We start from the raw sequence: 12,711 nt of genomic DNA on the forward strand, positions 1-12,711 counted from the left end.
GGCTTTAACGCATAGGGTTTTGCGAGCGCTTTGGAGATGGTATGGCGCTGCGTGTTCTTCCTTTTCGGTATGGTAATTCTTTGTTCTTGCTCTTCCAGGCGCAATCTCTCGCTGTGAAGCCGAAGACGGAGATTACCGAGAAGGAATCGCTTCAGCTGGTAAGCGCGCCGATCCGGAAGATCACGGCATTGCTCAGTCGTTCTTTTCCAGACCAGAAATCTCCTCCGGATCGCCGTCTTCAACATCAGCTACATCCGGGGATTGTTTGACGAGAAGTACTTCGCCGACACTCCCATTCCAGGCATTGGTAATGCGATTGCTAACGTTCTTTGGCGGAAACTGACAGAGATTTCGAGCAGATATGAAGGTCAAGAGGCTGCTTCCCTACGACAATGAGTCCCGGAGATTGATCGACTGGATTGAAAAAGGTTTTTGTTCTTTTTTTCTTGTCGAGAGATTTTCACTTCCCTGATATTTTTTTCATATCGTTCCTCAGGAGTGTATGATGCGCTGCAAAAGAAATACCTGAGATCGATGATGTTTTCCATTTGTAGCGGAGACGATGGGCCTCTGATTGAGGAGTATGAGTGTAAGTACCAAACGTCTTTCAGCTCTTTGATTTTTTCCAATGGCAATGTAGTCTCCTTCACCTACCCGGAAAACTCATGCGAAATGACAATTGCTCGGGCTGGAGATGAGAAATCCGGCAGAAACGTCAGCTCGGGCGATAAGACGATGAAGTCAATGAAGTAAGTAGTATTCTCGTAAAACTGACATAACGAGTTTTGGCTGGGCAGAAAATCCGTTTGCAGGATCGTGAGAACTCTCATTCAGCTTATGCGCACCCTTGACAACGTTCCAACCGAGGTAGATTTTCTTTGCTTGCTTGCCTCCAGCGAAACGATGTGATTGAATTACCCCTTGATCTCAGAGAACCATCATCATGAAGCTTCTATACTACGATCTAACGGTATGCCTTAATGTATGACGATGCTATCAACATTTTTGCAGCCGGAGGATTACGAGCCTCCGTTTTTCAGGTGCTGCACTGAAGACGACCAGATGAAATGGGTGAAAACTCCTATCAGAGTGAAAGTAGGGGATCTAAACAGCAAGCACTACGCTGTGGCTTTGAAGGTGCGTAGCATGTCTCGGTTTCCTTCTTCCTTTGACTTCTTCTTTTGCAGGTGAGAAGCACACTTGACCCTTGTGAGGACGAGAACGAGAGGAGAGACGAGAACGAGTGTGACGACTGCGAAGGTGATCAAACCGAGAAGGAACGCGTGGAGGTGGAAGCAAAGCTGCAGCAGCTCAAATGCAGCAGCAACGCCTCCACGATCGGTCTGTTTCGTACAGTCGGCTCCGAGGTGACCAGGCACGGAGACTCGGCTTCTGGCTTTTCAAAGAGGCCGCTATCTCCAACAACATCCATTTGCCAGGTACTCGATTGGTTAATGTTGCAAGTTTTTCTTTTTTGTTCGTTGACGGATATGCTTTTTCAGCCGGCCATGTCCAAGGAAAGCACGATCCCGGCTAGAGGAGCGGCTGCTTTGAACTGTCATAGACTGAGCCAAGACTGCATGGACATGGACCATATGAAAGCCAGCAAGGTCATTTGAAGATCCTCGTCTTTCTTGAACTCGATTTTGATTTGTTGCGCAGGTGCAAGAGCCGATCTACCAGCCGGCAAAGAAAATGCGAAGCAGCTAGACAGGAAGGCATTCGGTTGTATATAAACTTAGTTGTCGGACACGTGGACTCGCGGTTGTGCATCAGAGTAGCCCTAATTGTTCTGTCTTTCTTTCGTTGTTTTTTTCTCCTTCCTTCTCTCTGGTAAAGGCGGCACGCTGCAAACGCAGAGGTCAGTGGTTTTTCATTCTCGAAGATGCGCAGCTGACGATTTAATCCAATGCAGGGTGCTGGGAAAAAAAAATGCGGCCAGTTTTTCGATTGACAGCGCCTTGAAACTACATGAGAGTGACGGATTTGAATGGCGTATATGCTGGAAACGCGTTCTGAGGCATGCTATGGGCAAGCGTCTTTATCAACACTGGAAGGGACGAAATGTGAGCTTCCGGCTTTCGATTCATCTAGTTTTTCCTCACTCCTTGTTGTGGCAGAAGTTTCTTTTTGGCGGAAGGCTTGTGCTTGGCCCGGATGCAAAGGCTGTAGCTATTACCGTCGTTTTGATTGTTGTCCCATCCATCGTTTTCTTCTCCTGCGTTGCGAGGTACCTTTTTGACGACTTTCCACACCGCAGTGGAGTGGCAATTCTGGTTATAGCAGTCTTATACCTTACATGTGTAAGTTTTGTCTCGCTTTTCCCATTCACTGAGACGAGGACTGATTGATCGCTTCTCCATTCCAGGTGTTGACGTTCTTACTGCTCACCTCTAGTACAGACCCGGGCATTATACCTCGTAATCGCCATCCACCCGAAGTTGAGGACAGACCTCTGGATTTTGTATCTGGACAAAGCGGGAGAGTGCGGCTCCCACGAACCAAAGATGTCGTTGTAAACGGCATTGCGGTCCGGACCAAGTACTGTGACACTTGTATGCTTTACAGGCCTCCTCGCTGCTCTCACTGCTCGGTGTGCAACAATTGCGTGGAGCGTTTTGATCACCACTGTCCATGGGTTGGACAATGCATTGGCCAAGTAAGCTCCACTTCTTCCTGTTATCACTTACAGACCAGCTTTCCACTTCTCTTGCAGAGGAACTACCGTTTCTTCTTTATGTTCGTGTCGTTGGCAACGCTCTTGTGCGTCTATGTGTTTGCGATGTGTACCGTCTACATCAAGTCCGTGATGGACGACCGCCAGTGCAGCGTGTGGACAGCCATGGCAAAGTCACCGGCGTCCATCCTCTTGATGGTCTACTCCTTCATATGCGTATGGTTTGTTGGAGGGCTTACTTTCTTCCATCTCTACCTCATCAGCACGAACCAGGTACCTCGTCCTTCGAGCACGCTGCTAGAAACCCACTCCATCTCTTACAGATTCTTTGCGTTTCTTTCGTGCAGACCACCTACGAGAACTTCCGCTACCGCTACGAGAACAAGCTGAATCCGTACAACCTGGGCATGGCGAGCAACCTGCGCGACGTCTTCTGCGCGGCGATCCCGCCCTCCAAGAACAACTTCCGAGCATATGTTGACGACGAGGAGGACTCCCGGGACGAGGAAGCGGGCAGCCGGCACAGCGACTCCGGAGGCACCAAGACCACCACACTCCCCAGCGAGGAGGCGCTCGAGGAGGAGGATCAAGAGCTCCACACTTGCGGGAACAGCAACGCGGACGAGATCCTGGAGGACGGAACCGAGTACGACTATGGCGGCGAGCAGTCCAGCCCCGTCAACTCCTCGTCCAGGCGCTCCAGTTGGGACCACAAGAGCGTCGGCGATCATAGCATCTGGTAGAGCTCACTGCTCGCTCGAGAAGAGCTATATAAAGAGTTCATTTTCTTATAAGAATATTCTCTAACCGTATAGAGTGTATTCTCCCAGTTAGCCCTAAAAGTAAGTAAGAGCTCTAAGAATGCAAAATTTGCGAAATGGAAGAGCTTTGCTGATGCAGATGCTAAGCATGCGAATCACAAGATTGTTTAAGGAATCACACCTACATCCCATGAAATTTTCAAAAACTAAATTAATTAAAATGAAGAATCCTAATGATCGCACCATTGCTTACTTAAACAGATTGTAATCCATAGGAAAAAAGAAAGTAATAGAATTGATTTGGCATCTAATTAGAATATTCATTAACGGTGAGAATTTTTTTGTTCCAGACCGAGCATATTCTCCCAAACCAAGCAAAGCGCACTTACATTTCTAGGGCTCTTCGTCTCCTCCAAGATGACGAGCGCGTGGGATCCGGCCTACCTGTGGAGGCAAACCAGCAAGCTGCTGCGGCGATCCGAGCCGGAGGTCCACGTCCACGAGGTAAATCACGCCGAAATTCCAGCGCCGAGCAGCGGCGGGGGAGGAATCGAGAGGATATTTCCCGCGCTGAGCTCCAGGGATGTGCTGCTCGTCACCGGCGCCGCGGCGGTCGGCGGAGCTCTCGTCGTGGCGGCCGTGTACGCCGCGCCAGGGATTCTGTCCAGGTATCAGATCGAATGCCCGGCGTGTGGATGCCACTGCTGCGTTTGCTATGTCGCCCACCAGCGCCCGGCGGAGCTCGTTGCCAAGATGATCAAGGGAATTTCATCGTCGCTGGTAAGCTCGCGAATTTCTTTTGGAGAGTCTCGTGCTCTTTCTTCGTTCTCCTTTTTCTCGTTTCTCACTACATTCTTTTTTAACCTTTGGATATTTTCTTTGGTAAGGCTGCTGGAAAAGAGAAGATCCAGAAGGCTGTAGGATTCACCTCGGCTACCAGCGACGAGCATTCTCACGCAGACAACAACAATGGAAGCTGGACGTGCATCCAAGTCTCGCGGGACAAAAACTCTTCCACTACTGTGGATGTCGAAGAGACACAGGCGGCGGCTGTGACAGGCGACGAAGAGATCGACATTGACAACAGGCCTGGCTTGCCAGATCCTTTCTCCGCGACGAAGCGCAAAGGGTAGGCACTTCTAAAGTCTGGCATTCTAAAACACTTCATTCTTTGTCCTTGCAGCTATCTCTCGTGGGACGATTACTTCATGTCCATTGCGTTTCTCTCGGCTCAGAGGTCCAAAGATCCCATCCGACAAGTCGGAGCTTGTCTCGTTAGCCAAGACTACGTCATCTTGGGTATGAAACATTTCTCTTCCAGTTTTCTCGAGTTTCTCCCGCTAATGCTGGACTCTCCAGGCATTGGCTACAACGGCTTTCCTCGAGGTTGCTCCGACGATAAGCTTCCCTGGGCCAAAGTAAGCTCCATTCCATGTATTTTACTCTCGAGATTCACTTGGACCCTCTTTGCAGAAATCACGGGATGGTGACTTGCTCAAGACCAAATACCCGTAAGTCGTTTTCTCATTTGTTTGTTCTCTCCACTCGATTTCCTTCGTCTTTCTTCGTGTTTTTCCTGCTTTGACAGCGTCGTTGTTGTTATCTCTTTGCAGATACGTATGCCATGCGGAAGTGAACGCCATCCTGAATAGGAATCACGCCTCAGCATCCGGTCAGGTACTCGTCAAATTCATGCCACGTTGAAAGCTCTCCCTTCACCCGGATCTCCGTTTAGAGGCTCTACGTGACCATGTTCCCGTGCAACGAGTGTGCCAAAGTCATAATCCAGGTACTGAAATCTTACTACCCTCCGATTAAACTTCTCGTTTCTCTTTTCAGGCAGGAATCGCCGAAGTGATCTTCTACACCGACAAGCAATCGCACCCCAACTTTCAATTCACAGCCTCACGCAAGCTGCTGTCCATGGCCAACGTTAAGGTAAGAAAGATCCTCCAAGTCTCTGGGAACTGGAGAAAATCACAGAAGAACTGTTGTGTCTTTGCAGCTCCGACAGCACCAGCCCAAAGCAAAGTCCATCATTCTCGAGTTCTAAGCAAGAGTGAGCTTCCGTACATATATATACACTAGACCAAGGAGATCACTCTCCGTACGTAATAGCTATTGACGCTAAGAAGTTTTGTCCGTGTAGACGAGGACTAAGAACTTGGTGATCTCTTGCGAGACGATCTTCCATTGCGTGTTCTTGCCGCTCTGGTTGTGATCCGGGTGGTAGAGCCGCAGCGCCTTCTTGAGCGCCGATCGTGGCGACTGGACGCTCTCGTCGACGATCCGAACGCGATCCGCGGGATCCAGCCCCGGCGGCGGATGCTCCGCGAGGAGAAACTCGAGGAACTTGGGCAGATTGTGCTTGTTCTTGGCGAAATTGGCCTCGAGGCGCATGAAAACTTTGGTCTTGAGCTCCTCGTGATCCCTGTTCTTGCTCTTCTTCCTCATTGCCAGGGCCTGGTACGCGCTCTTCATCCTCTCCACGAGCTTGGAGAAATTCTTCCTCCTCTTGTGCTGGAGCAGTGAATCGCCGATGGCGATGGCGCTCGTGTAGGCGCTCTCGCCCTGTTCTTCCAGCCCCAGCGTGACGAGGAGCTGCCCCACGCCTCCCAGCGCGAGAACTCGCGCCTCCTCGTCGCAATCCCTCGCCAGGAGCTCCGATTCGCGGAACTGATCCAGTGCGCTCACCAGGATCTCCAGCCGCTGCTCCGGATCCCGTGATCTCCCGGCCAGCTCGCGGAAATCCTCGCCCTTCTTCCTCGCCTGGATGGATTCGCACAACCGGCACTTGAGCTCCACGCGCCGCTGGAGCTCCCGGAGCTCGTGCCGGAAGTCGCGGAAGGCGCGGCCCTCGCATTGCGCGGCGGCGACCTCCAGCGGCGCCGCGCAATCGCTGAGGATGCCCAGCGCAGCGAGGAAGGATCTTACAGCCTCGCCCCTGTCCGCGTCCTGGATCATCTCCTCGGCCTTGCGGAGGAGAGCCTCGCAGTACGCCCTGTGAAGAACAGCGCTGGCGTGGATTGAGCCTTGGGGGTGGCGCTGGAAGATCTTGCAAGCCTTGGCGAGGCTGGATTCCGAGCCGAGAACTGGATCGCTGGCCGCGATGGCGGCAAAATCCAGCAGCGCCGCCTTGATCCCCGCGATCCAATCTTTGGACTGGATCCCCGATCCGTAGGAAATGGCGTCGAGGGAATCCCTCACGGAGCTGGATAGATGGAAGCTTGCGACGTCCTCACCGCAGCAATCGTGGCGGAGGAGCGCCACCATCGCCAGCCGCCTGTGCGCCGACGCCAGGTTCTTGTGGCACCTGGATCTCTCGGCGCGGTGCTCATCGCCATCGCCAGCGCCATGGGAAGATCGATCGAGGTGGACGAGAGCGGAGGAGTAGGCCGCCACTGCCTTGCTCAATCGATCATACCTCACCAGTGGCGAGAGATTCTCCGAGTCGCTCCAGAAATGCCTGTTGCCTCTCTCGCGCAGCGAAGAAGCCGCCATCTCCGCGAAGAAACCTCTCTCTCTCTCTCGCCCGCGACGTAAAGTTGACCACGAATATTCCAATATTGTACGAAAATAGGGCATTTTACCAATCATATTTGTAACACTGCATTTAATTCATAAAAGTACTTTTTAACCCCTTGGAATACGCGAGATCTCGTTGAAGACCATAAATATTTTTAGCTTAAGATAAAAATAACGGTTTTACCCCTTATAATATTAAGAATATACCACCTTTAAAAGAGGATTAGGGCTTTAGAACCCTAGTTTCTTGAGCTATGGCGAGAGCGTCCTATCGCTCGGTCGTGGTGGGCGCCGGTCCAGCGGGGCTGGCAGCCATCGCCAATCTCCTCGACGCGGGCATCCATCCAATCCTGTGGGTGGATCCAGCCTTCGCGGCCGGCCGCCTCGCCAGGTACCAGCGAGTTCCAAGCAACACGAAGGTCCAGCTCTTCGTGGATTTCGCCATGGCGTCGCCCACGCTTGCTCGCCTCGCTGCCACCATGTCTCCGCCTCCTCTAGGTGAGTTTGAGAGCATGGATCCGCAAGGCACTTGCTTGCTCAAGGACACGGCTCGGATGGTTTCGCAGCTCACCCGAGGAATCCAGCAGCACCTCGCTGACAAAGTCGATTGCTACCAAGGATGGGTGACTCGAGTTCATGGCTCATCTAAGGTTCGTCACGGTTCTCTCTCTTCCTTCGTGTTCGTGGAGTCGTGAGTGATCTTCCTTGAGAATGAATGACTTGTTATAGTTCTCGTGCAGCAGCCATCTTGGTCTGTTGCTCTCGGCGTCGAAGCTCAAGATCAAGAAGCTACTGTGGTCGACACGGACAATGTGATCTTCGCCACAGGTACGTCTCCCACTCCAGACTTGATCGTAAACAACTCTCCTTGTTTTATCAAGGTTCTCATCCGATCCCCTCGCATTCCTCCTGGGCTCCTCATCAACTCTATACCCGTCCCGAGCATGCCAAGATGATCGAGGAGCTGAGCTTGGAGACCGCTCTCGACCCCGGCGCGCTACAATCGGCAGTAACTCCCTCCGACGTTGTAGCTGTCGTCGGTGGAAGCCACTCGGGCGTTCTCTGCCTCAGGAATCTAGCCGAGCTTCCAAACAGACCACGCAAGATCCTTCACTACTATCGGTACTCTTTTCGTTTCCCTTTTTTTTCTTTGCTCGATTGATATGAGTTCTTGGAGTTCTTGTACAGGCAAGAGCTCAAGTATGCCGTCTACATGGACGGCTGGATTCTATATGATAATACGGGACTGAAAGGTGACGCCGCCGTTTGGGCGAAGCAAGTCCTCGAGCCGGGCCTCGTTCCACGCCTCGACTCACACCACCTCAAGAGCCCCGAGAGCGAAGCCGAGATTTACAAGGCAACCATGCCTGAGGTGACCAAGATCATCTACGCGATTGGCTTCCAGAGGAACAAGCTCCCGGAGATGGTGCTGGAGGAGTTTCACGGTGGAGGCTCCAAGGATCATGGAGAGCGTGTCAAGCATTCTCCACAGAGTGGGAAGCTCGTCCTGGGCGACAAGCCCATTCCTGGGCTGTGGGGATATGGGATTGCGTTCCCGGAGGAGACTGTGGATCCTCTCGGGAACAAGGAGTGGGCCGTGGGACTGTGGAAGTTTATGCGTTACATGAAGAAGGTGATCCCTGAGAATGTAGCGCCAGAGATTATGAGTAATAGCAGCAAACTATAATAATTAATAATCGAATCAATAAAAGAATTATTGTCAATAAATCAAATATATAAGAATTATAAATTATAAAGATAAAGGCAAATAATTATAATGTAAATTTTATATTTCATACAATTAAATTAAATATATTATTATTTGTTTTTTTGAATACACTTTCATAAAAATTTTATAAGCATATTTATTAGTAATTTCATATCAAATATAAACTAGCAAAAATGTTTAAAATTATTTCGATAAATAACAAACATAACCACAATAGGATTAAAAACCATGGCCTTTAGATCTTTTTGTTTATTCTTGGGGTTAAGATTTGTGGGTGGTGATGCGCGATGGCATCTTTTCCAGTAAAATTAATTATAAATTTAGATTTTTTCAAATTAAATATTTTTATTTCAATTTTTTATTTCTAATATTTATTATTTGCAGGTTTTAATATGTTTTTATGGGAAAATTGTAAAATCATAAATGATCAAAAAGTTATAAAATAAGCTAGTTTTTAATTTTTTTTTCATATGACTGTTTTAAAACTTTAATTATTCAATTGGATTATTTATTTCTCTCTATCCCACTTTCAAAAGATATATAATATTGTTATTTGTTATTTAAAAAACATTTGTAATTATTAGCTATATTCATTAAAGCTTAATTGGGAAAAATTTATGCTGTATAATCACTAATAAATTACTACATCAAGTATCAATAAATTCATTAAATTAGATACTAATATCATCAAAAATAATTAAATAATTAAATATTTTTATTATAAAAATATTATAGTAATTATTTTGTTTTTTTTATATAAGAAACTTGTGAAAATTATTATTAAAATTGTGATTGACTAATTTATTATAAATTATTTTTCAATTTTTATATATTTAAAACTTTGATTAAATAAAAATATTTAAAAGAAAAAAATTGAAAATAAATATATAACATTGAGAATAACTTTCAAATGTTAAATATAAGAAGTTTTTTATTAGATATTGTTATTTTATAATTATAACTATAAAGTCGGTAAATACTAAGAACTTTATTAGCATTTTTCATTTGAAACTCTACAATGTTACAAGATAATTTCAAAAATATAAATTTCAATATAATAAAATAACATATATTTTTCTTGTAATTTGACTTCAGGGAAATTAAATTGATAAATTTAAAATTCTGACGATGATGTTCTCGTCCATAATAAAAGGATAAGGTGAAAATAAAGGTGGCAAATCAGTGAGTGCCACGTCACCACAATCTGCGTGCTTTGAGCCTCAAATAGCCGCGCTCATGTGGCTCCCACGTGGCCGCAAACCGGCGGAATCGGTAGCGAACACTATCTTCCGTCTCGGGCCGGCGGGAGCCGCCAGTGGTCCGGTCACCCACCACTATAGAATGGAGCTGGTAAGCAACGCTAGACTTTGAATGGGCAGTGCGTGTTCCAGCCACGCGCACCAGGTGGGCGCTTTTGACCTAGAAAGAGGGCTCAAATTGGCGATTCATGAGAAGAAGTATCGTTTCCTTGCTCGCCAGTAGCTCGCACTCTCTCCTCAAGCCCTAGGATCGAATGCGCGCGCCAGACAGATCTGGCTAGGTCTTGGGCAATCTGGACGAGAAATGGCTGCCACAGCCGCAATTGGCCTGTGCTCTTCGATTGGCTCGATAACGGAGGTTTGCAGCAGCTCCAGCAGCTCCAGAATTGTGGAGGTCGCAAGGATTGGCTGCATCCATCGAGATTTTGGTAGATTTCCCAGGAAGGCTGCGCTCGTGAGAGCTTGCTCCATTGGTGGAGGAGGAGGAGACGCTCGTCTTCCTCCCAGTCACAGGGCCAAGGCTGCGAGTTTGGCAGCTCTAGAACAGCTCCGAAATGCCGGCGCCGACAGTAAGTTTAGCTTTCCTTTTTTTTTTTCTCGTGAGCTGATAAGATTGGATTGGATTGTGTTCTTGGCAGGATACACTAGCGAGAAGAGCAGCATTCTAGTGATAGGATTGAGCGTCCACACAGCTTCGGTGGAGCTACGTGAAAAGTTGGCCGTGCCAGAGGCGGAATGGCCACGCGCTATCGGCGAGCTCGTCTCTCACAACCATATAGAGGAGGCGGCGGTTTTAAGTACGTGTAATCGCATGGAGATTTACGTGGTGGCTCTCTCGTGGCACCGTGGTGTCAAGGAGGTGACCGAGTGGATGTCCAAGGTGAGCTCTCAAGTTCTTGGTGCTAGAGTCTTAAACACTTCCTTTTGTATTGGTAGACTAGTGGAGTTCCTCTGGAAGAACTCCGGCAGCATTTGTTCATACTACGCGACCGAGACGCGACGCAGCATTTGTTCAAGGTGTCGTCCGGATTGGACTCGCTGGTGCTGGGCGAGGGGCAGATTCTCGCGCAAGTCAAGCAGGTGTTCAAGGTCGGGCAGGGTGCCAACGGATTCGGCAGGAACTTGAATGGGCTCTTCAAGCAGGCGATCACGGCTGGCAAGAGAGTCCGGACGGAGACGAGCATTGCGGCCGGGGCGGTGTCGGTGAGCTCCGCGGCGGTGGAGCTAGCAGCGATGAAAGTTGCGAGCTATGGAGGGCTCTCCGCGGCTCAAGTCGTGATCGTCGGTGCCGGGAAGATGTCCAAGCTGCTCGTCAAGCACCTCATCTCCAAAGGCTGCACCAAGATGGTGGTCGTCAACAGGACGCAGCAGCGCGTGAGCGAGCTCCAGGCCGAGTTTCCAGACTCCACGCTCGAGTACCAGCCTCTGGACGAGATGATGAGATGTGCCGGGGAGGCCGACGTTGTCTTCACGAGCACAGCGTCAGACCAGCCACTCTTCTACAAAGATGACGCTGAGAAGATCCCGGCTGCTCCTTTGGGAACCAGGTTCTTCATCGATATCTCGGTCCCTCGAAACGTTGCGGCCTGTGTTGCCGAGGTCCCCTCCGTCAGGCTCTACAATGTGGACGACTTGAAAGAGGTGGTGGCCGCCAACCAGGAAGAGAGGAGGAGGAAGGCCATGGAGGCCCAGACCATCATCGAGGAGGAGCTGCGGAGCTTCGAGGCGTGGAGGGACTCGCTGGAGACGGTGCCGACGATAAAGAAGCTGCGAGCTTACGCGGAGAGGATCCGGACGAGCGAGCTGGAGAAGTGCCTGGCGAAGATGGGAGGCGACGAGTTGTCCAAGAAGAACAGGAAGCTCATCGAGGACCTCAGCCGGGGAATCGTCAACAAGCTGCTCCACGGGCCCATGCAAAACTTGAGAAGCGATGGCAGTGACGCCAGGACGGTGAACGAGACGCTGGAAAACATGCACGCTCTAGAGAGGATGTTTGATCTCAAAGCCGAGCTTGGTGGTCCCCTGGAGCTCAGATCCGCCAAGCAGCCCCCACCAGCAGCACCACCTTCCAGCTGACCACCACAGAAAATCCGCTCGCTACGGACGATCGAACGATCTCGGAAAGGTTTGTCTCTTCTTCTTTATGTTTTTGAGAGCTGAGCTGACGGAATAACACGGCACTGATACCAGTGCCTTGGATTACTCCTGGAAATTGTAAGAAAACATTCATATGAAATCAAACGCGGCACATTGTCGGTGTCCAAATCCAATCATACATACTTCTCACGTTCTGGGAGACGGCCAACGCCTACTTGTTCCCAGCTCCAGAAGTTGTGAATAGGCTCTGAAGTCCACCTGGAAGTTGACCGTGCTCGTTGGCTCCAGAGTGTGGGTTTTTCGTCACCGATTATATTATAAGCTGTATTTTTATCTTTATTATTGGATACATAATGTGTAATTAAAGTCTGTCAAAATAGTATACGTTTAATTGATATTTATGATATATTTTATAGATCTTATTTTTCTCTGACACATCGATATACAAACTCAAAAAGAGGGGAAGTGAGCATAGCTTTTAAAACTTCTTTGATCAATTTCTGGATTCTTAGTATCAAGAAATTTACAGAAACCTATAAATACCACAAAAGTTCTTCATGTGTCTACTGCAAAAATATTGTTGCCAGACACACTTGACTGATAAATTGTTTTATATGGAGACTTTGAGAAATACAATTAACCATCATATTAATAAATGTCAAA

The 12,711-nt window shown here is 48.8% G+C and overlaps 4 protein-coding genes across 6 annotated transcripts; all 4 read left to right on the forward strand.

Annotated features, from left to right (window-relative positions):
- The first annotated feature begins 2 nt into the window (after positions 1-2).
- On the forward strand, positions 3-3,470 carry LOC9640846 (protein S-acyltransferase 8). Of its 2 annotated transcripts, XM_024666995.1 has the most exons (13): positions 3-39; positions 99-158; positions 211-307; positions 360-428; positions 497-589; positions 641-749; positions 798-867; positions 932-970; positions 1,012-1,137; positions 1,188-1,439; positions 1,503-1,610; positions 1,663-1,861; positions 1,916-2,002. In XM_024666995.1, exons 1-12 carry the CDS (start codon positions 37-39, stop codon positions 1,708-1,710), a joined length of 1,074 nt encoding a protein of 357 aa, XP_024522763.1. In that variant the 5' UTR covers positions 3-36; the 3' UTR covers positions 1,711-1,861; positions 1,916-2,002. The 2 variants fall into 2 exon arrangements, with proteins under 2 accessions (XP_024522763.1, XP_002993288.1); XM_002993242.2 differs by lacking the exons at positions 3-39; positions 99-158; positions 211-307; ... (6 more) ...; positions 1,188-1,439; positions 1,503-1,610 and adding exons at positions 2,121-2,303; positions 2,369-2,659; positions 2,717-2,950; positions 3,025-3,470 and having other exon boundaries at positions 1,737-1,861; positions 1,916-2,066.
- Positions 3,471-3,821: 351 nt separating this feature from the next.
- Positions 3,822-5,586, forward strand: LOC9640848. The gene is made up of 9 exons (XM_024667024.1): positions 3,822-4,218; positions 4,326-4,567; positions 4,622-4,737; positions 4,798-4,856; positions 4,912-4,949; positions 5,052-5,115; positions 5,174-5,227; positions 5,278-5,376; positions 5,444-5,586. The coding sequence occupies exons 1-9, from the start codon at positions 3,856-3,858 to the stop codon at positions 5,489-5,491; spliced, it is 1,083 nt and encodes a 360-aa protein (XP_024522792.1). The 5' UTR covers positions 3,822-3,855; the 3' UTR covers positions 5,492-5,586.
- A 1,622-nt stretch (positions 5,587-7,208) lies between these two features.
- LOC9640874 lies at positions 7,209-8,691 on the forward strand. Of its 2 annotated transcripts, none has more exons than XM_002993244.2 (4): positions 7,209-7,613; positions 7,704-7,791; positions 7,845-8,085; positions 8,152-8,691. In XM_002993244.2, exons 1-4 carry the CDS (start codon positions 7,218-7,220, stop codon positions 8,648-8,650), a joined length of 1,224 nt encoding a protein of 407 aa, XP_002993290.1. In that variant the 5' UTR covers positions 7,209-7,217; the 3' UTR covers positions 8,651-8,691. The 2 variants fall into 2 exon arrangements, with proteins under 2 accessions (XP_002993290.1, XP_024522795.1); XM_024667027.1 differs by having other exon boundaries at positions 7,707-7,791.
- Positions 8,692-10,002: 1,311 nt separating this feature from the next.
- LOC9640850 (glutamyl-tRNA reductase 2) lies at positions 10,003-12,224 on the forward strand. The gene is made up of 3 exons (XM_002993245.2): positions 10,003-10,520; positions 10,590-10,831; positions 10,888-12,224. Exons 1-3 carry the CDS (start codon positions 10,256-10,258, stop codon positions 12,025-12,027), a joined length of 1,647 nt encoding a protein of 548 aa, XP_002993291.1. The 5' UTR covers positions 10,003-10,255; the 3' UTR covers positions 12,028-12,224.
- The last annotated feature ends 487 nt before the right edge of the window (positions 12,225-12,711 follow it).

The sequence above is a fragment of the Selaginella moellendorffii genome, unplaced genomic scaffold, assembly GCF_000143415.4.
Source record: "Selaginella moellendorffii unplaced genomic scaffold, v1.0 SELMOscaffold_152, whole genome shotgun sequence".
Taxonomy (NCBI): Eukaryota; Viridiplantae; Streptophyta; class Lycopodiopsida; order Selaginellales; family Selaginellaceae; genus Selaginella; species Selaginella moellendorffii.